This window comes from Chelonoidis abingdonii, chromosome 5, assembly GCF_003597395.2.
Source record: "Chelonoidis abingdonii isolate Lonesome George chromosome 5, CheloAbing_2.0, whole genome shotgun sequence".
In the NCBI taxonomy this organism is placed as follows: Eukaryota; Metazoa; Chordata; order Testudines; family Testudinidae; genus Chelonoidis; species Chelonoidis abingdonii.
In genome coordinates this window covers 72,414,828-72,441,433 of record NC_133773.1, presented here as the reverse complement: position 1 = coordinate 72,441,433, position 26,606 = coordinate 72,414,828, and the positions used below count along the sequence as shown (strand labels likewise).

The window sequence follows — 26,606 nt, the reverse complement described above, 5'->3', positions numbered from 1 at the left end:
ACTTTCCCACTCCAAACTGGTTTGCGACCGATCGGTAGCTGTCTGGAGTTGCCAGCTTCCAGACTGCAATAGCCACCCACTTCTCCACTGACAGGGCAGCTCTCAATCTTGTGTCTTTGCGCCGCAGGGTTGGGGCGAGCTCAGCACACAGTCCCATGAAAGTGGCTTTTCTCATCCAAAAGTTCTGCAGTCACTGCTTGTCATCCCAGACTTGCAGGACGATGTGATCACACCACTCAGTGCTTGTTTCCCGAGCCCAAAGGTGGCGTTCCACGGTGCTGAGCATGTCCGTTACTGCCACAAGCAATTTATTGTCAAGCGAATCGATATCATCGGACTCCTCACTGTCACTTTGGAGCTGAAGGAATAGCTCAACTGCCAAACGTGATGTGCTGGCAACATTCATCAGCAAAGTCCTCAGTAGCTCGGGCTCCATTTCTTACTGAAATCACGCTGCAGACTCACAATGGCGCCAAACTGCTGGGATGTGTAGCGATGCACCACGGGGAGTTGGGACAGGAAGCAGAATGACCCGCACCCTTCCGTCCCCTTCCCACAACCCACAGCACCAAAATGGGACGAGGTGCTCTGTGGGATAGCTGCCCACAATGCACCACTTCCAACAGCGCTGCAAATGCTGCAAATGTGGCCACACTGCAGCGCTGGTAGCTGTCAGTGTGGACACACTGCTGCGCTGGCCCTACATAGCTGTAACTACCAGCGCTGCAAAAATGTAAGTGTAGCCATTTATTTACTTTACATACAAAAATAGTTTACTTATATATTATAGACAGAGAGAGACCTTCTAAAAACGCTAAAATGTATTACTGACACGCGAAACCTTAAATCAGAGTGAATAAATGAAGACTTGACACACCACTTCTGAAATGTTGCAGACCCCTGCAATATCACCATCAATCCCGATCAGTTAACAGTGACAGAGAATAAAGGTATTCACGAAAGTCTGCCAAGAAAGATAAGGAGTTTATGTAACTGACAAGTGAACATGAAACCAAGTTTCAAGCTGCTGTAATACACATGATGTGTCTAATCCCTATTAGTAGAAACATATTAATCTTTATATTGTGGTCACACCTAATGGCAAACCAGATTGGGCTCTACTGGGCTAGATGCTGCACAGACATAGAAAGGGGCACCTTCTTGTCCCAAGATCTTATAATCTAAAAGAGGAAGCATCAGAGTTAAGGTTGTTTGCTTACCTTAACTCCAGCATTTTTTAGATTTCTATATTTATAGAAATTAGTGCCAGCTCTAGGCACCAGCATTCCAAGCATGTGCTTGGGGCGGCCCTTTTCAAGGGGTGGCACTCCGTCTTTTTTTTTTTTTGCACTTTGGCAGCAGCACTACGGCTTTTTTTGGGGGAGGAAACGGGGGAGGTGCCCTTGGGACAGCAAAAAACCTGGAGCCAGCCCTGATAGAAATGTTTTCAATTAACAGATAGCTGTACTTTGTAAAAAAAAAATTGGAGGGGCGGGGTGATTTGGGTATTTTATATTCGAAGCTCTACATATATAATTCACACTATTACATGAAGATGCATTTTTTAAATCTTTACAGTATAACACCAGTAACATTCCTAGAAAACAGATACAATATCAATACCACTTCTGAATGTCAAGTCTTAAAATGAATTAACCATTCCATTAAAATCAGTGTTTATACTGAATCATACATGTTGCCTTGGGTTACATGTCATGATGACATCATAAACATCTGTTAAAGGAGAGATAAGCATTAGCTCTAATGCACAGGGGCCCAACCTATGGCCCGCAGGCCATGTATGGCCAATCATGAGGCCCGTGGCCTTTGTTAACAAAATATACTAGCATTTTGTCATCATGTTTACATCATGTTAGTTATGTTTCCTATAGATTTTCCTCATTTTCTATAACTCTGATACACGTTTTATGCATTGATTACTTTGTTTTTAAATAGGTTGTTTCTATGTACAGTATTGTCTATCTAAATATACATAAAACAGAATCTATTTAGCCCTCACAAGGTTGTGTTAAGGGTTATTGGCCCTCCTGTGTAGTAAGGTCGGACACCATAATGCAACTGAAAACTGTGATGCTCTGTACCTCGGTGGGGAACACTCTGCACCCCCATGTTCATCCTTATGATTGTGTGGTATCCAATGCAAACCTTGTCATGTTAGGTGTCTTTGGAAGGCTCACGATGCACTAAGCATTGTTGTTATAATAATGTTATAGGTTGTAATTTCATTTATATAATTATGAGGCTGAAAATGTGCCCTCATGGCTTAAAACAAGACCAGATAAAACTCTCCAGGAGCAAAGGAGCAGTTCACACCTCATCAGGGCATGTATGAGACAAACCCAGCCGAGCCTCACAGGAACAAAGGCACTGGCCTAGATAGCAACAAAGGATCCACTGGACCCTCGAGTTACCCCTCTTCCCTTGGTCAGTTTGGGACTATGATGAGGTAATGCTCACCTGAGTCTGAAAATGGGTGGGGAGCCAAGAAAGAAGAAAGGACATGATAAAAGGGAGAGCCATTTGCCATGCTCTCTCTCTCTCTCTGCTCCACCTCCATCTACAGACAACACACCAAACAACTGAAGCACTGATCAAAGGGGAGGGCCTGGCTAAAGGGCAACCAGCCAGCCTGTGGTGAGATGCATATAAGTTTGTAAGAGCACTGAAAGTGTTAAAATCTTAGAATGCATTTTGCTTTTATTTCATTTGACAAAATCTGACTTCTTGTGCTTTGACTTATAATCACTTAAAATCTGTCTTTTGTAGTTAATAAATTTGTTGGATTATTCTACCTGAAGCAGTGTGTCTGTTTTGAAGTGTGTCAGAGACTCCCCCTTGGGATAACAAGCCTGATAACATATCAATTTCTTTGTTAAATTGACAACTCATATAAGCATGCAGCATCCAGCGGGCATAACTGGACACTGCAAGATGGAGGTTTAATTATATCTGAATTTCTTTTCTAGAACAACTTGGTACCAAAGATATTGGCTAGTGTCATTTGGTTGCACAATCCAAGAAGCGGCTGGCCAAAAGTGCTCACTCACATAGCTGGGAGCAGCTTACACGCTAGAGGCTGTGCAGGAACCATCCAGGAGTGAGGGTTCTCACAACAGAGCAGGGTAAGGCTGGCTCAGAGAGTTGAGGATTGGAGTGACCTAGCAGATCATTGGTCCAGATAACACCAGGGGAACATCACAAAAAGTACTAATGCAATTTGAATATGGTATCACACATAATGACTTAGTTTCCCTGCCCAAAGTTTTCCCCATAAACTTCAGAGATCTTATACCTTGTAAAAGAAATGTGGGTACAGATATTTTCTAGAAGGCTTCCATCTTTTACTTATATTAACTTGAATATTTTTTAATTATATCTGAATTTCTTTTCTAAAACAACTTGGTACCAGAAGCTTCAAAAACTGTTTTCTTGATATTTTACCTAAATTAAAAAAAAAAAAAAAAGACCAGTAACTTTATGATCTGACACTGTTACTGTACTTCTGTACTGGCTACTAAAAATGTAGCTCTTATGCAGTTGTATTTATCAGCGCTGATCAATCAATCAAAATGTGGTTTTAACACAACTCATCTGAAAACAGTAAACAACACATTTGTTTGCTTTCCGCCCTGTTCTAATTTTAGGGGTTGTACCTCATGACCTAGAACTAGTACTTCACAGAAGAACATGAAAGACCTGATGTCTCTGGAAGAAGGGTCAGAATCTGGGAGGGACCATGGGCCATTACAGTAGGGATAAGGAAGAGACAAGAGAGAACAGAGGGGGTAAAATCAAATCAAAATCTTGGATGTCTGTATACTAATTCAAGAAGTATGGGGAATAAGCAGGAAGAATTTGAAATCCTAGTTAATAAACACTACTATGACATCACAGAGACTTGGTGGGGGTAATATGCATTACTGGAATATTGGCATAGAAGGGTACAGCTTGATCAGGAAGGACAGGCAGAGAAAAAAAGGGAGGAGGTGTTGCCTTATATATTAAAAATGTATACATTTGGACTGAGGTTAAGAGGGAAATAGGACGCAGACTTGTTGAAAGTCTCTGGGTAAGGATAAAAGGGCTAAAAAAAAAAAAAAGGGTGTCGTCAGGGTAGGTGTCTACTACAGACCACCTAACCAGGAAGGAAAAGTGGATGATGCTTTTTTAAAACTACCAAAATCATCCAAAGCACAGGACTTGATGGTGATGAGGTACTTCAACTGCACATACATCTGTTGGGAAAATATAAGGCAGGGTGCAGATTATCCAACAAGTTCTTGGAATTTATTGGAGACAATTTTTTAGTTCAGATGGTGGAGAAAGCTACTAGGGGAGAGACTGTTTTAGATTTGATTTTGACAAATAGGGAAGAACTGGTTGAGAATTTGAAAGTGGAAGGCAGCTTAGGTGAAAGTGATCATGAAATGGTAGAATTCATGATTCTAAGGAATGGTAGGAGGGATAACAGCACAATAAATATAATGGATTTCAAGAAGGCACACTTTAGCAAACTCAGATCACCTCAGAAACAAGTCTAAAGGGAAAAACAGTTCAAGAGAATCGGCATTTTTCCAGAAAGATATGATTAAGGGCACAAAAGCAAATAATCCCACTGTGTACGAAAGGTAAGTACAGCAAGAGACCATCCCATCTTAACCAGACCTTTAGTGATCTGAAACTCAGAAAAGGAGTCCTACAAAAAGTGAAACTAAGTCAAATTACAAAAGGAAGAAAACAAACAACCCAAATATGTAGGTACAAAACTAGAAAGCCCAAGCCACAAAATGAGATTAAACTAGCTACAGACATAAAGGGGTAACAAGAAAACATTCTATAAATACATTAGAAGGAAGAGGAGGACCTAGGACAAGGTAGGCCCATTACTCAACGAAGGTGGGAAAATAGTAACAGAAAATGTGGAAATGGCAGAAGTGCTGTATGACTTTTTTGTTTCGCTTTTCACCGAAAAGGTTAGTAGCAATTAGATGTCTAACAGTGAACGCTAGTGAAAATGAGTTAAGATAAAAGGCTAAAATATGGAAAGAACAAGCTAAAAGTTACCTAGGCCTTGTCTACACTACATAGTTTTGTTGGCAAAAGGCAGTGAGGTGCACACACTATAATGCTCCTCACTAACAAAACTCTCCTGCTCTGCTGACAAAATAACCATCTTCACAAGAGGCGCAGAGCTTTTTGCAGCAAGGTTAAATGGACAAAAAGTCAGTGTAGACACTGCGTTCATTATGTCACCGTAACTGGCCTCTAGGAGCCCACAATGCTCACCGTGACTGCTCTGCTCACCGTTTTGAACTCTGCTACCCTGCATTCAGCTATACAGGGCACACACCCCTTCCCATTCAAAGCCCCAGGAAGTTTTGAAATTGCTCAGCATAGAGAGCTATTGCCCAGCTGAGCATACCGGCTCCTCGCAGCAAACACATTCCACCCTGGAGTACAGGGGAGGAGGTGGATCTCCTTGGTCTGTGGGAGAACTCGGATGGAATCATGGAATCAAAACACCAACACAAAATCCTGCTCTCCCTAGCACTAGGACCACAGTGCCAGGCAGTGTGGGCTGCTGTTGCGGAGGGGTGGAAGGAAGACTCCTGATGTTCTGTGCAGAGCCAGAGAGGGAGGTGGGGGCTGATGTCCGAGTGTCCCTCTCCTCCAGCCTGTGTACCAGTCTCTGCTAAGTTGGGATGAAGAGACAGAGAAACACCAGCTGTCTATGCACCAGCTTAGGCCTCAGGATTGATAGCTTCCAGCTGCTGTCTGAACAAGTGTTTAGGCTAGTGAACTATATACTTAAAGAGACAGCATGCCAACATACTCACTCCCCCCAATACACACACACTCTCACTGTCTCTCTCTCTCTCACATACACATGCACTCCTTGTCATCAACTCTCCCCCTCCTCACCCTTCTGTGGGCTTCTTGTGTTAGTGTTCAGCAATGTCAGTTTGGTCATATTTCTGTGTTACTTTCAAAAGAGATTTAAAATGTGTTACTTTTCAGGCACACACAGCAATCTTTGCAAGGTTCATAGCACAGTGCAAACAAACAAAGCCAGGCTTAGCACACTACAGCAACACACATTACTGTGGCTCAGTATTAATATGCTCCTTCAAGAAATCCCTCAGCCAAATAGCTCCCCATTGGGCTCCTCTTACAGCCTTGTGTTCATAACACATGGCACAATGTGAACAGCAATGCAGGATCCATGCTTTATGACAGAGATGACTGGGTTGCAGATTACCAGGGCATTGAAAAGCAGCTGGCAATGTAGCAGGATGCCTATGGAATGATGGGATTGAGAAACCTTCATCATGTGATACTGTATCTGCCCCCATGAGGCTCTGCAAACCCTTCCTTAACCACCCTTCACCCAACTGCACAGTGGGATAGCTTCCCACACTGCACTGCTCTCTTGTCAATGCAAGAACTGCTATTATGATTGTAATAAGCCTCTGTCCCAAATCTGGACCTTAGCGTCCAAAATCTGCGTGCTTAGCATGAACCTCCAAGCTTAATTACCAGCTTGGATCTTATCTCACTGCCACCAATCAGGATTCTGAGTACCTGATAAACTCTCTGGTCTCCCCAAACCTTTCCCTGGGGGACCCCCAAGACTCAGATGCCCTGAGCCTCCAACCAAGGGAAATAACCCACTTCCCTTCCTGCTCTTTACTTCCTCCCAGATTTTCCCGCCCTGGGGATACTAGGAGATTTCCCTGCTTCAATCCCTTGAAACACAAAACAGGAGGACGATTTACCTTCCCCCCTCCTTCTTCTCCCCTCCCTCTCCACTGAGAAAGACAGTACTCCTGGCACAGAGATTCCTATCCCCTTGCCTTAACTAGAAAAGAAAATTCAACAAGTTTAAAAAGAAAGCTTTATATAAAAAAGAAAGAAAAACACGACATGATCACTGCATCAAGATGACATAACACAGGGGCTATTGCTTAAAAGAAAATATGAATAATCAGCCTTATTCAAAAAGATATCCAATTTAAACACTTCCAGCACTCCACACATGTAAATACAAATACAATATAAACCTATTGCTTTTCCTTTGTACTCACAACTTGGGAACAGAAGGGTAGAAAGAAGCTTGGAGATAGGAAAAAAAAAAGCTCTTCCCTCATAGCCGAGGAAAACAAACAGGCGATCAAAGACAAAACACACCCAGAAGTTCCTCGCCTCACTTTGAAAAATCCGGTTTCCTGATTGGTCCTCTGGTCAGGTGTTTGGTTCCCTTTGTTAACCCTTTACAGGTAAAAGAAACATTAACCCTTAGCTATCTGTTTATGACAATGATGCACTCCACTAATACAAGGAGCATAGCATGGACATGCAACAGTAGTTTAATTACAGCTTTGGGTGTACATCGGCATAACTTGCATTGACAAAACTCTGTAGTGTAGACAGAGTTAGACAAGTTAAATGTTTTCGAGTCACCAGGGCCTGATGAAATACATCCTAGAATACTCAACTTGCTGACTAAAGAAATATCTGATCCATTAGCAATTATCTTCAAAAAGTCATGGGAGAGTTTCCAGTGGACTGGGCAAGTATAGTGCCAAAAAGGAAATAAGTACAACCTGGGGAATTACAGACCAGTCAGCTTAAATTCAGTACCCAGATAGATAATATGGGCAAACTATTAAGTAGTCAATTTATAAACATCTAGAAGATAAGTAAAAATCAGAATAAATTGTGTGAAATCAATCTAACAGCTTTCTTTGATAGGGTAACAAGCCTTGTGAATTGGGGTGGGGAAGCAGTAGATGTGGTATAATTTAACTTTGGTAAGGCTTTTGATATTGTCTCACATGATCTTTTCATAAATAAACTAGGGATATGAAACCTAGATGGAGCTACTATAAAGTGACTGCAAAAGTGGTTGGAAAATGGTTCCCAGATAGTTATCAGTTGTTCACAGTCAAGCTGGAAGGGCATAGCAAGTGGGGTTCCACAGGGATCAGTTCTGGGTCCAGTTCTGTTCAATATACACATCAATGATTTAGACAATGGCATAGAGTACACATATAAAATTGGTGGACAATATCAAGCTGATAGGGCTTGCAAGTGCTTTGAAGGATAGGATTAAAATTCAAAATGATCTCGACAAACCGGAGAAATGGTCTGAAGTAAGTGGGATGAAATTCAGTAAGGACAAATGCAAAGTACTCCACTCAGAAAGGAGCAAGCAGTTGCACACAGACAAAATGAGAAATGACTGCCTAGAAAGGAGTACTGTGGAAAGGGATCTGGAAGTCATAATAGAGCATAAGCTAAATATGAGCGAACAGTGTAACAAAAAAAGTGAACATTCTGGGGTGTATTAGCAGGAGTCTTGTAAGCAAGACAAGAAGTAATTCTTTTGTTTTACTCCACGCTGATTAGGAATCAACTAGCATATTGGGTCCGGTTCTGCGCACTACGTTTCAGGAAAGATTTGGACAAAGTCCAGAGTAGGAAAACAAAAATGATTAAAGGTCTAGAAAATATGACCTGCAAGAAAATACTGAAAAAAATGGGTTTGTTTAGTCTGGAAAAGAGAAGACAGAGGGGACATAACAGTTTTTGAGTAAATAAAAGGCTGCTAAAAGGAGGAAGGAGAAAAATTGTTCTCCTTAGCCCCTGAGAATATGACAAAAAGCAACGGGCTTAAATTGCAGCAAGGTCGGTTTAGGCTGGACATTAGGAAAAACTAACTGTCACCATGGTTAAGTACTAGAATAAATTTCCTAGGGAGGTTCTGGAATCTCCAACACTGGAGATTTTCAAGAGCAGATTAGACAAACACCTGTCAAGAATGGTCTAGATAATGCTTGGTCCTTCCTTGAGTGCAGGGGACTGGACTAGAAGACCTCTCAAAGTCCCTTCCAGTCCTACAATTCTAGGTCAATTCCTGTTACCAATCTCTTCCAATATCTTCTCTAGTTATTTAAGGGGCAAATTAGCATGCTCCAAAGCAAGTGTCTCTAACCAACCTTCCTTCCTGATGTGAGGTCACCAAACACAAGCAGATGGGGTTATTCTTTTCTAAAACAGAGAGCCTGTGTACCCAAGGAACAAACATTGTAGCTAATTTTATAATTATATTCAAGATGGAGAGTTTCTAAGGAGAAAGCCCTTTTCCTACACATGTAGAGACGCCAACAAACAACGGGGTCATTTCTGAAGCAATGAAGTTAAAGCTTTAGAGGAGAAAAATCAGGAACTCAGCTACCTCACTTCAGCCCACTGCACAGACAGCAGCCAACCTGCCCCGGGGGCCAGACACACTCAGCGGGGAGGTGACCCGCTCCCCGCCGCACAGCGCTCCAAGGCATGGGCAAAGCAGCCCATAGCCCCTGGCAGACGAGGGGAGCGTGGAAACAGGCACAGCATCACTACGGCCGCAGGCGCCACACTGGAACCTCCCTCATCGCCTCTGAACCCAAGAACTAGCGCCCTCCCCACCCCAAAGCGTTCACTCCCGACCAGACTCTCCCCATCTCGCAGCCCCAGCCTTCGGGCTGCAGCTCCCGGCACACAGCGCCCGCGTCAAGCTGCCCCGTCCCGTGTCCCTCCGCCGGGCCCGCCGTACCTTGCCGAGTAGCGCCGCCTGCTGCTCCCGGAGGAAGCGCTCGCGCATCCTCCTGTTCCGAGCGCTGGGCAGCGCAGAGAAGCCTGCCCGGGGCGGGGTCCAGGAGCGATCGCGGCCGCCGGACTCCCCCTTCCCCGCGCCAGCGCTCGCGTAGCCGGCCCCACCCCACGCCGCGAGTGGGCGGGGCTTCCTCCCGCACATGCGCGTAGCAGCCACGACACTTCCGCCACGCCGCGGCCCAGTTCCGGTGCCTAGGGCGGGTGGTGTCCCGGCGCTGCCTCGCTCCGCAGCGCAGCGCCCGGCCCCGCTCCGCCCCTCACGCTAAGGGGGCGTCCCGCAGCAGCTTGGACCCGAGGGGGGGAACAGCGCAGGGTGAATAAACCGCGGCGTATAGTCGGGGGGCTGGGCTCAGCGCGGTCGCTAAACTGCGGCGCCCCGCACGCTGGGGCCACTCACCGTCTATAGTTCGACGGCGACTTTCTTCTGCACCCCCAGCGCTCGCTGTGACAGCAGAGGAGATAGTTGCATAGAGCTCTGGCACTGCCCCCGTTGGGGTGGTCTAACCGCAGCTGTACGTCCTCGCTGCCTTACTAGCTCCCGCATCGGCATCCCCATGGAGCCCGATCCGCTTTCTCCAGCTGGAGACATTTTGGTGTGGATGAAAGTTGGATTAGGAATAAAACGAGTTATACCTAAACTAATGCTACGGGTAAGATGAGCATTCACAGCAACAGCGGGATTAAAACTAGAGCCCTACTAAATTCAGGGTCCATTTCAGGCACTTTCATGGTCATAGGATTTTAAAAAATGTAAATTTCATTATTTCAGATATTGACGTATGAAATTTCACAGTGCAGTAATTGTACACAAAAGGTTGGTGCAGGAGGGGGGAAGGTCAGAGCACGGTCTCCAGATCAAGACTGAACGTCTGCACTGCAATTTTATAGCTCTGCAGCCTGAGTACTGCAAGCCTGAATCAGCTGACCCAGGCCTAGAAAGAGAGAGAGAAATGAAAAGAAATGGCTGCGACTTGAAAATACTCAGAAATCTGGGTAAAACAGAGTCGCCAGGTTATAGTTGGGCAGGGGGATTCTCGTACTCTACCCTTCTGCTTTCAGAAATGGGCAACTGGAGTGTGGCGGCTGCTGGCTGGGAGCCCAACTCTGAAGGCAGATCCACTGCCAGCAGCAGCGCAGAAGTCAGGGTGGTATGGTATTGCCATGCTTGCTTCTGCATTGCTGCCTTCAGAGCTGGGCCCTAGCTCTGCAGCTGCCATTCTCTGACTCTCCAGCTCTGAAGGCAACAGTGTAGAAGTGAGGGTGGCATGGTATGGTTTTGCCACCCTTACTTCTGTGCTGCTGCTATTGGGGCTCTGCCTTCAAAGTTGGGCACCCGGCCAAGAGCCCTCGCTCTCTGGCCATGCAGCACTGAAGGCATTGCAGAAGGAAGGTTGATGATGCTTTGAACCCCTAAAATAACCTTGCAGCCCCCTTGCAACTCCCTTTTGGGTCAGGACCCCCAATTTGAGAAATACTGGTCTCCTGTGAAATCTGCATTCTATAGGGTGCTGGTTCTAGCTTGTTTTATTGGAAAAGATCTGCCCACGGGTGTGGGCCAGGTTCTGACCCTGCCCCCACTCAGGGCCAGTAGCCTGCTTTCATGAGGGTGTCCATGTAGCATGAGCTGAGACTGCCCTACATGGAGTGCAGCTATGTGCAAGTAGGCAAGAAAGCTGGGCAGGTAAACTAAGCCTCGCCAAACTAACCATCCCTATTTAAGTGGATGGGACTGAGGTGACAGGCCTAGTTGACTTACGATGTGATCAAATCCTCTCCAGGGCCACTTGGTAGAGGACACCTTCTGCCTAATTCCATTGTGACAGATGCAGTGAACTCCTGGGGCCAGCAACATCATTCTAAGTCCATCCCTTATGACAGGGATTGGAAGTGCCTTGACTCATTTGGACAAATGGCTTACTCTTCTGCTACTCTGCAGTTTAGAATTGCAAACTACCAGGCCTTAAAAGCAAAATATGATTACATGAACTATAACAAACAATGTCTTTATTGACCATCTTCTGGGATCACCATGGGAACAATTTCGAGTCATTATCAACAAAGGGCAGTTGGCCAAAACAGCACTCCAGATAGTGCTTGACACGGTGGCCTGGTCCATCTCAACAGTGGTTGTGATGTGGTGAGCTTCGTGGTTGCATCTTTCAGGCTTCCCAAAGGAGGTGCAACCAGCTGTCAAAGACCTCCCCTTCTAAGGCTTTATATTGTTTTCTGAGAAGACCAGCATGTCACTCCACACATTTAAGGACTCCAGAGCCACACTTTGGTCACTGGGGATCTGTACGTGCAGACAAAAGAGAAAATTTAGTCCTCAGCCTTCTCACAGACTGCATACACCACAGGTCCCACCACAATGCTACTATGAGCCACAAAGAAAGAAATCCAAATTCTAGAGGTACAAACCATTAGACCTTCAGTTTTCATCATCACAAACTGCCGCTTCAGAACATCAGTTCTGACATCCTGGTTGAGGCCTTTGACATCAGCTGCAGTTCCCAACCCATTGCATCCCTTTGGATGCTACCTTGCTTTGTTCTGCCTTAACTGGAGACAAATAACACTGACAGATGGGTTTTGGAGATTATCTCCAATGGGTGTTCAATCCATTTCAACTCTCTCTCTCCCCCTCACCCCTGTCACCTTCCAGCGACCCTTCTCACAAGAGACTGTTATAACAGGAGTTCTTGATAGGAACTCTGTGGTAGAGAACCTACTGAGGGCAGTTCGCCTGTGCAGCACTAAGTAGCCTTGAGGCAGAGCATGAGGAGGGGAGAGCACATGTGCAGGCTGAACAGACAATGCTACCAAAGATCTCCAATCAGAAGCACAGGGATGCATATACACCAACAGTGGGACACATCTTGAAGAACTATCATTACTGCACAAGGTGAGTAACTTATTTTCCCTCTAGCCAACCTCCCAACTGACCTGCACTCTAGCGCCCCCAAGCCTGACACCTACTGCAGACATAGCAGGGTGGGGCTGATTGAGCCCATAGTAACAACCCTTTGCTCGCTTCTGTGGGGTTGGTATACCTTCTCCTAGTGACCAGCTGTCAGTCCTTGTCATCTTGGGCTTTGGAAACTCCACTCCATTCCTGAGGCAGTTCATTGAGAAATGGGAAGCGTAAGACTGACAGAGAGGAAGGGATAGAGAGGAATCTGGTGGCAAATAAGCTGAAGAGCAGTTTAAGGAGAAAGGGAAAAATACAAAAGCAGATGAGAGCAAATAAGTTTGTAGACTTATTGAGAGTTATTCCTTTTTCCATCATTTAGAATAATGAGACCTGTCAGTATATCACACAGAAGTAGCTTAAAAGAAGTGGAGGTATGAACAAGTTAGCTAGAGATTATAGGAAAAGAATAGAATAAGATTCCATGAAAAAAGGAGATAATGGATATTAAAGCAGTTGTCTTTTAGATTATAATTGTTAGTAGATTAAAAATCTAAGTAGCCCAAATCCCATCCTCTTCCTAAATCATCTCTCCAGCAGGCACAAAGGAATAGAATGAGCTCCATCTCAAATGTTTTTAGGCCAGGTTGGGGAACTTGTGGGAGTTTTGTTGAGAGTTTATTTGGACCATTGTAGGTGCTGTAAAGAGAAAAGAGCTAGTGTGTAACAGTCTGGAAAGAGACATAGCAGCAGCTTGAGATAACATCAACTGCCAGGCTTTTTGTCTTGTAAAATGTAAACTATTAATGACAGTTTTTGAAGATTTTCTTTTTTCTTAAACATAAATAATTATTTTATTCCCATTAGCCCTTTGCGCTTTCCTTATGTATTTTATCAACAGGTATAAAATGTTCTTTGATATTGGGGTTAACACTCATACCTATAGTACCAGATACACATCCACACGTAAAATCCACAATGTATCTTACTCTGTCTTTTAGATTGCTGAATACGCTTAGTGTAAAATAAAATGTATTTATACTACATTCAGTACTGCTCAGAAGCTCATGCACACACACACATAAGTACAACTCACCATGCATCCCTGTTTATACTCAGATGCATTAACACACACATTTGCGTGCATAAGCCCATATACAACAACCTCTTTATATGCTGACAATAATATAACACAGCACGCAGTTGACTGCATACATATACAGGAACATACATATACATGCACCAGTCCCTATACTTAAAGGCATCCAACACTAGGGATTCACATGCATGGGATTACAGACATACATGCACAGCCATGTCACATGAAAATTTAGGCACAAGCACAGAAACATGGGTGGCCACTCAGAAACAAGCATGGAAAGAGACATATATATATATATATATATGGTCATGCAGACATAGCCATATACACAGAGACAGATAGCCTTATATCCTTATATGCATGTAGACAGATGCCATGCACAGATGTCCATTCAAAGGCACACATCTGCATGTATGGGAATGCATGCAGACACATGCTCATTCATGAACACGTGAACAGATACCTACAGAGATGTGTGCATGCGCACACATACTCTGAGGCAAAGGTATGCATACACTACATAGGGTTGCAAACTGAAGCTATTCAGGAAGATTTTTTTCCTACATGAAGTAATGTAATTTCCTTAAAATATCCTATTAAAATCTCCCAGATTGCTTTCAATAGTCACTGGGAGATGGATGCAGATTTTGAGACACTCCAGGCCAATCCTGGAGGGTTGGCAACTCTAAATGGACGCGCCGGCCATTCACAGACACTGATGCAGCACAGCTATGCAAATACCCTCCTCCATCAGTCATCTAGCCCCGACTTGCCCCGCCCTTGGGCGCGTGGAACCTGCTTCTCTCCGCTCTTTGTCGTCACATGCTGCCTTTCTCTCCGTTACCACGGTGAAGTCACAATCACTGTCCCGCTTGCTGAGAGGCGCATCCGAACATGCTTGGCTCGTATCATCCAATGGGAGCCGGCGTTGGGACGCGTTCACTCATTTCGGGTTGAGGTGGGTCTGTAGCTAAGTTGGGTTGAGCGGAGAGCACCGTGGCTGCTGCTGCGGTAGTAGCAGGGCAAGGTGAGTTGAGAAGGGGGCGCGGCAGTAGTCGGAGCCGGCTTCTGAGGAGCAGCTCGTTTCCCTTGCCTAGCCGGGAGGGGGGTTTGGCCGTTGCAGCGCCTGTCCACCGCTGAGTGGGGGTCTCCGGTCTCTGGGGTGCAGCTGTGGGCGCTGCTGATCGAAGCAGGCGGGGCGGGTGTGTGAGGCTGGTGCCGCGGGCAGCGGGAGCCGGTCCGGGGGCGGGCGTTTAATTCGTAGCTCTGGGGGAGGGGGCGGTTCTGAGCTCACTGTCCTTATGAGGGCGGCGGCCCTTGGTCCGTGGGTCACCGCTGCCGGCTCCTCACATCATATCGGCTGCCTGTAGGCTGTTGGAGACAAGTGTAACCCACGGGCACCGGAGTCAGGGTCTGTCTTCTGCGGCTTAGGCCTTCACCTGCAGCCCTGACCTGCGAGAGCCCCTTGGGGAGTAGCAGCTCTGTTTGGCGTGGCCTGGCCCCTCCCCACTCGTGTTTTTTTCCATCTCTGTTTTCCCTCCACCTAGCCGTGGTGCCAGCCGCAGTGCGATCTCTCACCTTCTCGCCCATAAATAGCTTTGTTCCTCAGCGCTAGTTTCCATCCTGCCTTTTGTGCACCCCGATGTCTTTCCTGCACAGATCGGCAAAGCCATCACCCTCCCCAGTTCAAATCCCTTTTTAAGACACTAGTTTACATGATGTCTACAAGAAACTAAGCATCTAATTAAGACCAAACTGTGGTGTTTGTATTTGGTTGGGCTGTGCTTAGCCTCAGCTCTTCTCCTCCCAAAAGCTTTTTAGTCACTAAAGGGTAGTTTACCTAATTTTGGGATAGCTCTGAGCAATAACCTTTAAGTATAGCTAATAGCTCCAAATTAGCTTGACTACAAACAGAGCTTGTTAAACTTAGATGATGAACTACAGAAAGTAATAAATGGAGAACTTCATAGTGCAGTTGAAGATCACCTCTGTCTGTACAGTAACTCCTCACTTAAAGTCGTTCCGCTTAACATTGTTTCGTTGTTACCTTGCTGATCAGTTAGGGAGCATACTCATTTAAAGTTCTGCAATGCTCCACTTTTACGCTGTTTGGCTGCCTGCTTTCTCCGCAGCTGGTAACCTCCCTATGGCCCCTGCTCCCCAGTGCCTCCCGGCGGACTCTGCGGATCAGCGCCTTCTCCCATCTCCCCCTGCCTCCTGCCTGTGGCAATCAGCTGTCTTGTGGTGTTTTGGAGGCAGAAGGGAGTGGGAGGAGCAAGGACTCTGCAAGCCTCCTCCCCGCCCCCATGCGGCAATCAGCTGGCTTAGCATTTAGAAGGAAGGGGAGAGAGAGGGGAGGGGCCAGGATGCAACAAGTAAAGTAAAGGGGGAGGAGGTGAGGGGGAGAAGAGGCTGGTCAAGGGTGGGGGCTTGAGGGAAGGAATGGAGTAGGTGGGCTGAAAGTTGAACCCCCCCCCACCGCCTCTGGTACTTGCATAGTAGGGGAAGCTGCCCTGGAACCTAACCCCCCACCTTTACATTAATTCTTATGGGGAAACTGGTTTCGCTTAACATGGTTTTACTTAAAGTCCCATTTTTCAGGAACATAACTACAATGTTGGGGAATTACTGTACTATAGTGGGTTGATAGAAAGACTCTTTGCTGCAAGTAGTACCTAAGAAGAAAATTCTGAGTTTGAAGTGATTCCTCTTTCTATTATAAATTTTTCTCTTGCCCAGCCTTAGGTGGGTCTCCTTTCTCTTAATCTGACCACACTTAGGCATGGTCTACACTGTGTGTGGGGGGAATCGATCTAAGTGACACAACTTCAGCAATGTGACTAACATAGATGAAATCGATGTACTTAGATCGACTTACTGTGGTGTCTTCACTGCCGTGAGTCGACTGCTGTCGCTCCCCCGTCCACTCCGCCTGCACCTCTCATGGCAGTGGAGTACTGGAGTCAGCAGGAGAGCACTTGGGGGTTGTTTTATTGCGTCTAGATTTGATGTGATAAATCGATCCCTGCTGGATTGATCACTGCCCGCTGATCGAGTGGGTAGTGTAGACATACCCTCAGTTGGTAGATCTCAGTTACTTCCTTTTGGTAACTCTGGCTAGTTTGTCTGACTGCTTGAGTGTGATCAAATGTTCTTCCTACCCTTCTGAGTTATTTTAGTCTATCTTGGGGTGGGCAAACTTTTTGGTCCGAGGGCCACATCAGGGAATAGAAATTGTATGGTGGGCCATGAATGCTCACAAAAGTGGCGTTGGGATGCAGGAGGGGATGTGGGCTTGGGTAGAGCTGGGGATGAGAGGTTTGGGGTGCAGGAGAGTGTTCCGGGCTGGGATCAAGGATTTGGAGAGCATGGTTGGGGCATGGAGAGAGGCTCGGAGGGTGCAGGCTCTGAGTGGCGCTTACCTCAAGTGGCTCCAGAAAGCAGTGGCATGTCCCTTCTCCGCTGCCTATGCGGAGGTGCCACCAGATGGTTCTGCATCCTGCCCCATCTGCAGGCACCTCCCCTGCATCTCCCACTAGAGCACATAGGAGCTGGAGTGGGACCACACCGTAGCTTCTGGGAGCCGCATGGTGCGACCTCTGCCCCAGTGCCGCATCAGAAGCAGGGGCTGAGCTGCGTTGTACGGCCCCCGGTGGGAGTAGGCCATATTAAAACGGCTCTGTCCCGTGGACTGTGGTTTGCCCACACTTGGTCTATCTCCTTTCTGTCTCCATTTCTCAGCCTAAAATAATCTTTAAAACTGGGTTCTCCTCTTCTTTATATATAATAGTAAGCGAAGAGTGTAAAAGCCAAGTCATGCTTATAGAACTCAGTAGATTTTTGTAAATACGTAATTTGGCCTGCAAAGTCTTTATTGCTGGTGATTATGTGGGAGAGAAAACAAGAACTGACTGTTGGAGCCTAAAGTTGAGTGCAGGCCTGGCAGTTAGATTATTTTGTTACTTGTGAACTGTGCAAATTTTGATATAGAATTACCAAGAGACAGTAAACATATAAAAATTAAGCCTTTTTTTGTACGTACTGCAGTTCTGAAGACTGATACAAAAAAATTAGATGTTTGTCCCAATATTTAATCTTATCTTTTGTGAGGTAGCATTGGGTAGGGCATAGGAGTTGGAGTTCAGGTGACATGAGTTCTATTCCCAGCTCCAATACTAATTTGCTTTTTGACCTTGAGTTAGTTATTTAATCTCTTGACATAGCTCTCTTCCCATCTTTAAAAATTTATCTAATTACCAGTATATTTTTTTGCAGAGCATTTTAAGATCTGCTGATGAACAGTGGTAAGTACTATTTTGATTTAAAAAAACATGGATTCTAACACACCAACTTTTCACTCTTTGTCTTGAATACTGTTAATGTACAAGTTCTAGGTGAACTTGGTAAAAGACTTAGGGTGAGACTGTCATGTGCTCTGTGTACATTTCTCTTTTCTCAAAGATTTAGTCATAGTGGAGGCTTTTGGTGAACTCTGAAGTAAATAAAATTGCCATTGACTTCAGTGAAGCCGGGATTTCATCTTCAGTCTTGAAATTAAAAATGTAAAGTCACTGCATTTTATTGATGAAACAATATATATAAGAAACTTGTGTTAGAATGTTTTCAATAAGCTGGTAATAATAGAAGACACTTGTCATTGACTCTTTGATTTGCACAGTGAGTAAGATAGGTTACATAATGAATTAGACCTGGGTCTTGTAGATCTGTGCCTTAATTTTGGCCGAAATCAGTTTGCGTTTACTGTGGTGTTACTAAGTGTACAGATGAGTCCTCCACAGAGTGGACAATAAGGGTAGTGAAACAGGAGTGTGCAGTGAAGGAAGCAGGGCTATATTCTGCGAACACTGAAAATAGTATTGAACAGCTGCCTCATGTGTTACATGGCACCCAGCTTATATACTGAACCAGGCAGCTCTGTGGGAAGTAATATAATAAGAGTATGTTGTAATGGATGTATTCATAGGAAGCAGAATTGAGAATTTGTAGACAATCTTAACTTTTCTACGTCAAAACTCTTTTGAGGGCTTCACTTTTCCACATATACAAAAGTACACATTAAAAAAGGGGTCAGCAACCTTTCAGAAGTGGTGTGCTGAGTATTCATTTATTCACTCCGAGTTAAGGTTCCACGTGCTGGTAATACATTTTAACGTTTTTAGAGGGTCTCTTTCTAGAAGTCTATAATATATAACTAAACAATTGTTGTATGTTAAGTAAATGCTTTAAAATGCTTAAGAAGCTTCATTTAAAATTAAATTAAAACGGAGAGTCCCCCCCCCTCCCCTTCCCGGACCAGTGACCAGGACCTGGGCAGTGTGAGTGCAACTGAAAATCAGCTTGTGTACCACCTTCAGCACTCATGCCTTAGGTTGCTTACCCCTGCATTAAAAGTATGTTTAACGTGTTTTTTGTCTGAATGTTGATGGAGGAAAATCCAGTCATGGTCTCAAAGGAGTTTGTTATCCAAATAGACAGATAATACAGTGCAAACACATATTGCACAAGGAGACCGTAAGATGACTATATAACAAAATGGTAAAGATTTGAAAAGTACATAAATGTCACGTCTTTTTAAGGAGGATAAGTGTTTAAAAACTTCACGTAAGTCTTCTGGAAGGTTTTGATGGAAGTGAAGACAGGCTAAACTTCAAGTCCCGGTACCAGTTTATAGCTAAATAATTTTGTCTAATTTCCAGCATAGGTATTCTGGTGCTTTTTTAATAAAATGTATTTAAGTATTCCCACTCTCTTTCTGAAGTGGTCTTCCCCAATAATATTAAGGGAGTGGTAAAGGAAGCAAAGTGCTGTAGATCTAGGTGATGCTCCCCTTCTAGCTGAAGCAAAAAATATGGCACTGAATACTGACTCTACTTGGAGACTGAACGGACTCACTTTATTTGGTATTTTCTGACTGTCTACCTGCATTTCATCAAGATGAAAGAGCTGAACCGTGTATGGCAATATAGCCCCCTTTCTAGACCATTCAAGCAGTGTGAGTGAGAAGTTGAGATTTGGATTCACTGACTTGCAGAGAAGAAATCAAGTTTCTTATGGAATTGAAGAGACAAATGGATTAGAAACTAAAGTGAAATGCATAACTTGAGCTGGCAGACGCTAAACTTTATTATTCAGTTAACAGAGTATGCTCTGTTTTTTGCCCAGCCCTTGTGTAAGGATGCCTTAGAAAAAGAACCATGGAGAAATATGTTAAGGTGCAGAAGATTGGTGAAGGATCCTTTGGAAAAGCAATTCTGGTCAAAGCTAAAGAAAACAGCAGACAGTATGTTATTAAGGAGATAAACATCTGTAAGGTGAGTGATATTATTAAGTACACCTCTACCCCGCTATAACGCAACTCGATGTAACACGGGCCGCTGCAGGGAGTCCCGAGTCCTTTAAATCACCACTGGAGCCCTGCCAACGCTACCTCGGGGCTACGGCAGCAGGGCTCAGGCAGCACTTTAAAGGGGCCGGGGCTCCAGCTGCTGCGAGGAGCCCTGGGCCCTTTAAATCCTGCTGGAGCCCTGCCGCCACTAGCCTGGGGCTGCGGCAGTGGGGCTCGCTGGCAATTTACAGGGCCCAGGGCTCCGGCTGCTGTGGGGATCCCCAGGCCCTTTAAATCCTGGTGGAGCTCTGCCGCTGCTACCCTAATATAACGAGGTTTCAGCTATAACGCGGTAGGGATTTTTGGCTCCCCACAACTGCGTTATAGTGGGGTAGAAATGTATCAGTGTGTTGTTGTTTTTTGTAGTCCTGCTCTCAAAAACAGTGTCTGTTTTCTTTTTTTTTTCTTTTTTTAGATGTCCAATAAAGAGAGAGAAGAATCAAGGCGAGAAGTTGCTGTGTTGGCAAACATGAAACATCCAAATATTGTCCTGTATCGGGAATCATTTGAAGGTAAGATTCAAAACTACTTACTGTACATTCACTAGATCAGGTTCCAATAATATTAAAATACAAGTGGTGATCTATGCTTTTTTTTTTTTTAAATTACATGTGATTTGAAAAACCAATCTTCCTAATATTTTTCCCCCCATCTCCTTAACAGTCTCAGTTCCTTCTGGTCTATAATTTTTGTAAACCACTGCTTCCCAAAAATAACCAAACCATAACACCACCACCCTCCATATGTTTGTTTCATATGCTCCTTCCCTTTACATGTCTAAACATTTTTTTGGGATGAGGTTTAATGTAAGTGAAAAGTCCATGAGTTCTTGTTCCTGCTGGGAAGGTCCAACCAGATTTTTTTTTTTTCTTCCAATATGTATGTCTATCCTAAGCTCTACATACCTGTACTCAAACTAAAGTCAAATGTGACTGACCCAGCTGACTGACCTCTGCCTACAAGAAATCCAGGACAGTAAGCTACCCCATACCATCACCACAGAGCTTGAAAGGTGCATGAAGTGTGTAGCTTGCCCTGATGACTTTTGATTGATTTGGGGATGGGAATTATTTTCAAAACCAAGGATCCTCAGGGAAGACCTGTAAATATCAACTGGCTTGAAAAGATTGAAGATGTTGGTGATAAGCTATTTTAGAGCACTGCCACAGTGGGTATCTCAAGAATAAGCAGACCAGATAAGGAGTCAAACATGCTATTGTGAAACAGTGTTTGAAAGCAGCTGAAAATATGAACATAACCTATGTGCACATCTGGGGTTCCCCATGATTTAAACAGAACAATCAGACATTGCTTGTGATTGTTTTACTTTCTATATTCATTTATTTTGTAACTTTACAAGTACAGTTCCATGCAACAATAACTTCATTGAAACATAGGGCTGGAAGGGACCTTAAGAAGTCATCTAGTCCAGCCCCTTGTATTGTGACAGGACCAAGTATACTTACATCATCCCCGACAGATGTTCTAACCTATTCTTAAAAACCTCCAATTACGGGAATTCCACAACCTCCTTAGGAAGTCTTTTCTAGTGCTTAACTGTCCTTGTAGTTAGTGGGTTTTTTTTTTCGTAATATTTGACCTAAATCTCCCTTTGTCCAGATTTAATCTGATGGCTTCTTGTCCTACCTTCAGTGGACATGGAGAACAGTTAATCACTGTCTTCCTTGTAACAGACCTTGGCATATCTGAAGACTGTGGAATAGGGTCCTCTCCTCAGTCTTCTCTTGACTCTTTCCAGAGTGTGCAATTCTTAAAGTGTGGCACCTGGAACTAGACACAGTACTGCAGATGAGGCCTCGTCAGTACTGAGTAGAGTGGGAAAATACCTCCCATTTCTTATGCACAACCCTCCTGTTAATACAGCTTTGAGAGATCTCTTGATACCCAGTATAGTATCACCTTGTTACCCCTGCCTCTAGCAAGAGGGAATATTGCCTGTGGTGGCTGGTGTTGGCCTGCTAACACAACCATCCTGTCAGTTACTCAAGCACTCTCCTCCAGGCTATGCTAGCCCTTTCTTTGACTTGCAGGTTTACAAGAAATGCACCTGAGTCCCCTGGATACATTCCCCTGTTATGTCCTGCCCAGCACTGGCTATTCACAGAAATCCCAGATCCTCTGTTCCCAGAGGAACAGAGTAACCCGATTTACTAGCTTTGCCTTAAATTATCACTCTGGTAAAATGCACAGCACTTACGAATAAGGCTGCGAGTTTGTCATGGAAGTCACAGATTCTGTGACTTTCTGGGACCTCCCTGACTTCTGCAGTGGCTGGTGTAGCTGGCCCAGGGGCTGCCTGAGCAGCTCACACCGGCTGCTGGTGGGGCAGTCCCAGGCCATCATGCCTCCCACTCTGCCAGCAGCAGCAGGAGTTTGGGTGTAGGAGGGGGCTCACTGCTGGCCAGGAGGTTGGGGCACAGGAGGGGTGAGGACTCCGGGCAGCATTTACCTCAAGAGGCTCCGCAGAAGTGGCGACATGTCCCTCCCTCAGTTCCTAGGCATAGGCACGGCCGGGCAGCTCCGCGCACTGCCTTTGCCTGCAGATGCCACCCCAACAGTTTCTCTTGGTTCCAGTTACTGGCCAGTGGGAGTTGCGAAGCCTATGTTCGGGACGGTGGCATTGCATGGAGCCCCCGGCCACAGAATTGTGATCCTTCTGTTACCCCAGATCCTTTCCTGCAGTACAACTGCCTACCGAGTTGGGGATGTTAGATGGGGTGGGGCAGAGAATTCTTTCCTGGGTGTCCTGGCTGGTGAGTCTTGCCCATGTGCTCAGGGTTTAACTGATTGCCATATTTGGGGTTGGGAAGCAATTTTTGGGAAGGGTGTGAATGTTTGTAAAGCATTGCATTTCATAGGTCTCGAGCTTCTTGAGGAATTATCTCCATACATGAATTTTGTTGTTGTTGTTGTTCTACCCATCACTGAAATGGAAGAACACACTGGGATGGCCCAGTGGCCCCTAACATCATATTGAAGTGTCGGTTTATGTGATATGGAGTGAAGAATGCCACCTACTGAATCATCAATGCCAACAATGGAAACTGCAATATAAGCAGTTTGCCTGAAGCTTGGCAAATAAATAAGTTATAACTGTTTCTTCACTTGTAGATTTAATCTTTGCACTTACGGTGTCTTTGCTATGACATAAAAAAAAGTTAAGATTTTCAGAAAACTTTCGCATCAGTAATTGTCCTGAAGTATTGAAGTATCTCTTGTTTTTTGTAGAAAATGGCTCTCTCTATATAGTGATGGATTACTGCGAAGGAGGGGACCTGTTTAGACGAATAAATGCTCAGAAAGGCATCTTGTTCTCAGAAGATCAGGTACTGGGAATTTTGGGCTGTAATTTATGTTCTACAGTTTCTGAGCAGAAGAACACTTAAATTGAGTACACCTCTACTCCAATATAACGCTGTCCTAGGGAGCCAAAAAATCTTACTGCGTTATAAATGAAACCGTGTTATATCGAACTTGGTTTGATCTGCCACAGTGCGCAGCCCCACCCCCCTGGAGTGCTGCTTTACCGCATTATGTCTGAATTCATGTTATATCGGGTCACATTATATTGGGGTAGAGGTGTGGTTTTGGATCAGCTTGGTGAATATGGTTGTTTTAATATAGATAAAAGCCTGATTGTTATAGCTATAGAGTGCTAAGAACTTCATATTACTTGAAACATAGACCAAATTTCTTAATGGAACTACAATAAAGGAGACATTTTAGGTCAGTGGTACCCAACATGGTGCCCGCCAGGGCATTTATGTGTGCCTACCTAGTGCCCAGCAGGGGAGAGAAGCCTCGGCCCTGCGCCTGCTGGGGACAGAGAACTCTGGGGCTGCAGGCTGCGGGTGCTAGCGTTCTCTGCCTGTGGCAGGCACGGGGCTGTGACTTCTCTCCAGCTTCAAAGCCGGAGAGAAGCTGTGATCCCGCCCCTGTTGGAGACAGAGAGCTCCGGAGGTGCAGGCTGCAGGCACCAGTGTTCTCGGTCCCTGGCGGGCGCGGGGCCTGCCTAGTGCCCAGCATGGGAGAAAAAACGGAGCCCTGTTCTTGCCAGGGACAGAGAACTCCAGGGCTGCAGGCTGCGGGCGCCAGCGTTCTCTGTCCCTGGCAGGCGCGGGGCTGCGGCTTCTCTGGGGCTGCAGGCACTGGAGTTCTCTGTCCCCGGCAGGGGCCGCGGCCGCAGCTTCTCTCCGGCTTTAAAGCCGGAGAGATGCCGCCGCCCTGCCCCTGCTGGGGACAGAGAACTCCGGGGCTGCAGGCTTCATTCTGTGTTAAAGTAAGAATAATCAATATATTTGGACCAGCAGTTCAGCAGTGTTTTACTTTTTTAAAATAAATAAGATGAGAACTGTTTGATATTTACTTCGTAAAAACTGTTTAATTTTTCTTACAGATAGATGATAAAAGAGCAAATTCACGTGGAAAGGTGAAAGAGTAATTGCCGAATAATTTAATTAGTACCTTTTACATGTAAAATTACTCTTTTTATCTTATGGATTAATATATTGATGTAATATTAAATATGATTTTTTTGTATTATTTAATGTACAAGTACAAAATAAGCCTTGAAAAATTGTTGATGGCCTCCACACTCTTGTGAAAACATGAATGTGCTACTGGCCAGAAAAAGGTTGGGGACCACTGTTCTAGGTGAATCAAACATTAAACCTGTTGGATTTTCTTTTTCTTTCACTGGTTTGATGTTGGGCTTCTGATATGCATTTTGTTACTTTAATGAAATCAAGGATACAAAACTTGAAGGTTTACATCATATTAAATCCATTAACTCAAAGGTTCTTCGAAATGGAAAATTTCAGTCTTGGAAACGTGTAAATGGGATCTTTTTCTTCATGTGGTCATACGCTGGGATATTAGTCAAGGAGTTGTGAAGTCTCTGAGGATTTTGTCTTCATGCTACAAATAGGCAGAGAAGAGAATCTGGCAATACTCTTGGCTGGCAAGGGTTGGGAATACATTGGGCTTTTGCTTGCAGTATAGAGAGAGGCAGAGATGAACAAGAAAATCACGTCAGAAAAACACTTTTTAACTTATCTTCTGAATCTTTACCAGTTAATTAGGACTACTACTAGGAGAGATGCTAAATGTGGAGGTGAAAGTGTTAATAGAATTATAGCACAATACTGATGTCTATGTGTATTGGTAATTTGAAAAGATGAAGAGCTTAACTACAGTACTTTTAATTTTTTTTAAGGATGGAAAAGTTTACCTTTTTCGTTAAAATAGGAAAAGCCATGAAATGAGAACTATCAAACTCAGTTTCGCTTGCTTGGAATCAGTCTCCTAATTTTATACTATTTTGTCATTTCTGTAATTAAGATCAGATTTTTTTTATATGAAAGTGAAGAATAGCATAGTATAACATTGATAAAAGTATAGATGCTAGTAGGAGAGCTTTAGCCTTTTTTATGTTTAATTTCTTAATGGACTACAAGAAGACACTTTTATTTTGGTGTGCTGTTGAGATGCTGTGTTGCTGTAACTGAGGGGTATTCCCACAAAAAAATAGAATTTTAAAGATGAAAAGCCATGTTCTAAAAAAATTATAACCCAATTATATGCATACACACAGTTTTATCATAACTTTTAAAGATAGTAAACAGTCTAGGTCAGTAAAACTTGAATAAGGTTAATCCCTGTTTTATTTTTAACAGACTTGAAGACTGCATGTGGGTGTATAAATAAAAATAGGACACTAACTCTACCTTTCTCTGTTACTTTTAGATCATGGATTGGTTTGTGCAGATTTGTTTAGCACTAAAACATGTACATGACAGAAAAATTTTGCATCGAGATATAAAGTCACAGGTACGCTGGATGGTATCTTCAAGTTGAACTACAGTAGAGTTACTTTACTTTATTTTATTGATTGATTGCTATTTCGCAACTGGGTAGGGGAAATAACCTGGTCATATATAACAACTCAACTCCCGTTGACTTCAGTGGGCCTTGAATCAGACCCTGTTGTCTGCTGCACAAGATGTGTTGCACAAGTGAACACAAACAGAATGTCACCTAGATGGGACACAGGCTACCTGTGTTCCATTTATTTTTAAATATAAATATACAAAATATTCCTGTCGTAGTTAAGTACAGTTTGGCTAAATCCCTAGTTAAATAACTTTTTAAAAAAACTTCATTCTGGAATTGTATATTAAATACTACTGACAAATACTAAGATAACAACAAGTAGCACCTGCTCAGTAAAGATTTTTGGGACTGGATTTTAGCTTTGAGTTATTTATGACATTTTTTACAATGAAGAAAAAGAGCCATTAGGAAGACTTTAATGCTTGGATTGTGTGGGTTCTTTTGTGCTAGCAATACAGCTGCAATGGGACACAGTTACTACATGGCTTCTGTTTGTATAGATAGGATGTTAATGCAGTTTTTAAAATAAATGTTAGGTATATAGGCTCTACAAAATGAAGACTGAAACATCTTTAAAGTCTAGTCTACTATGGGTTACC

General features: G+C 44.2%; 2 protein-coding genes across 13 annotated transcripts in view; one reads left to right on the top strand and one right to left on the bottom strand.

Moving 5' to 3' along the window:
- Positions 1–9,792, bottom strand: part of CLCN3 (chloride voltage-gated channel 3) — a 116,937-nt gene extending 107,145 nt beyond the window's left edge. For 2 of the 3 annotated variants that reach the window (XM_032803671.2, XM_032803674.2), the window contains exon 1: positions 9,620–9,791. The gene's annotated coding sequence lies outside the window, so the exon portion shown is untranslated. Of the gene's footprint in view, positions 1–9,619 lie in introns of all 3 variants that reach the window. The other variant, XM_032803679.2, reaches the window with a different exon arrangement.
- A 60-nt stretch (positions 9,793–9,852) lies between these two features.
- NEK1 (NIMA related kinase 1) overlaps positions 9,853–26,606 on the top strand; it is a 118,362-nt gene continuing 101,608 nt past the window's right edge. For 3 of the 10 annotated variants that reach the window (XM_032803645.2, XM_032803643.2, XM_075066368.1), the window contains exons 1-6: positions 14,530–14,715; positions 17,964–17,992; positions 19,872–20,020; positions 20,510–20,606; positions 23,344–23,441; positions 25,861–25,944. In XM_032803645.2, coding sequence (XP_032659536.1) covers positions 19,904–20,020; positions 20,510–20,606; positions 23,344–23,441; positions 25,861–25,944 — 396 coding nt within the window. In that variant the 5' untranslated portion in view covers positions 14,530–14,715; positions 17,964–17,992; positions 19,872–19,903. Of the gene's footprint in view, positions 10,329–11,456; positions 12,581–14,521; positions 14,716–17,963; positions 17,993–19,871; positions 20,021–20,509; positions 20,607–23,343; positions 23,442–25,860; positions 25,945–26,606 lie in introns of those variants that run through there. The other 7 variants (XM_032803641.2, XM_032803644.2, XM_032803640.2 and 4 more) reach the window with 5 other exon arrangements.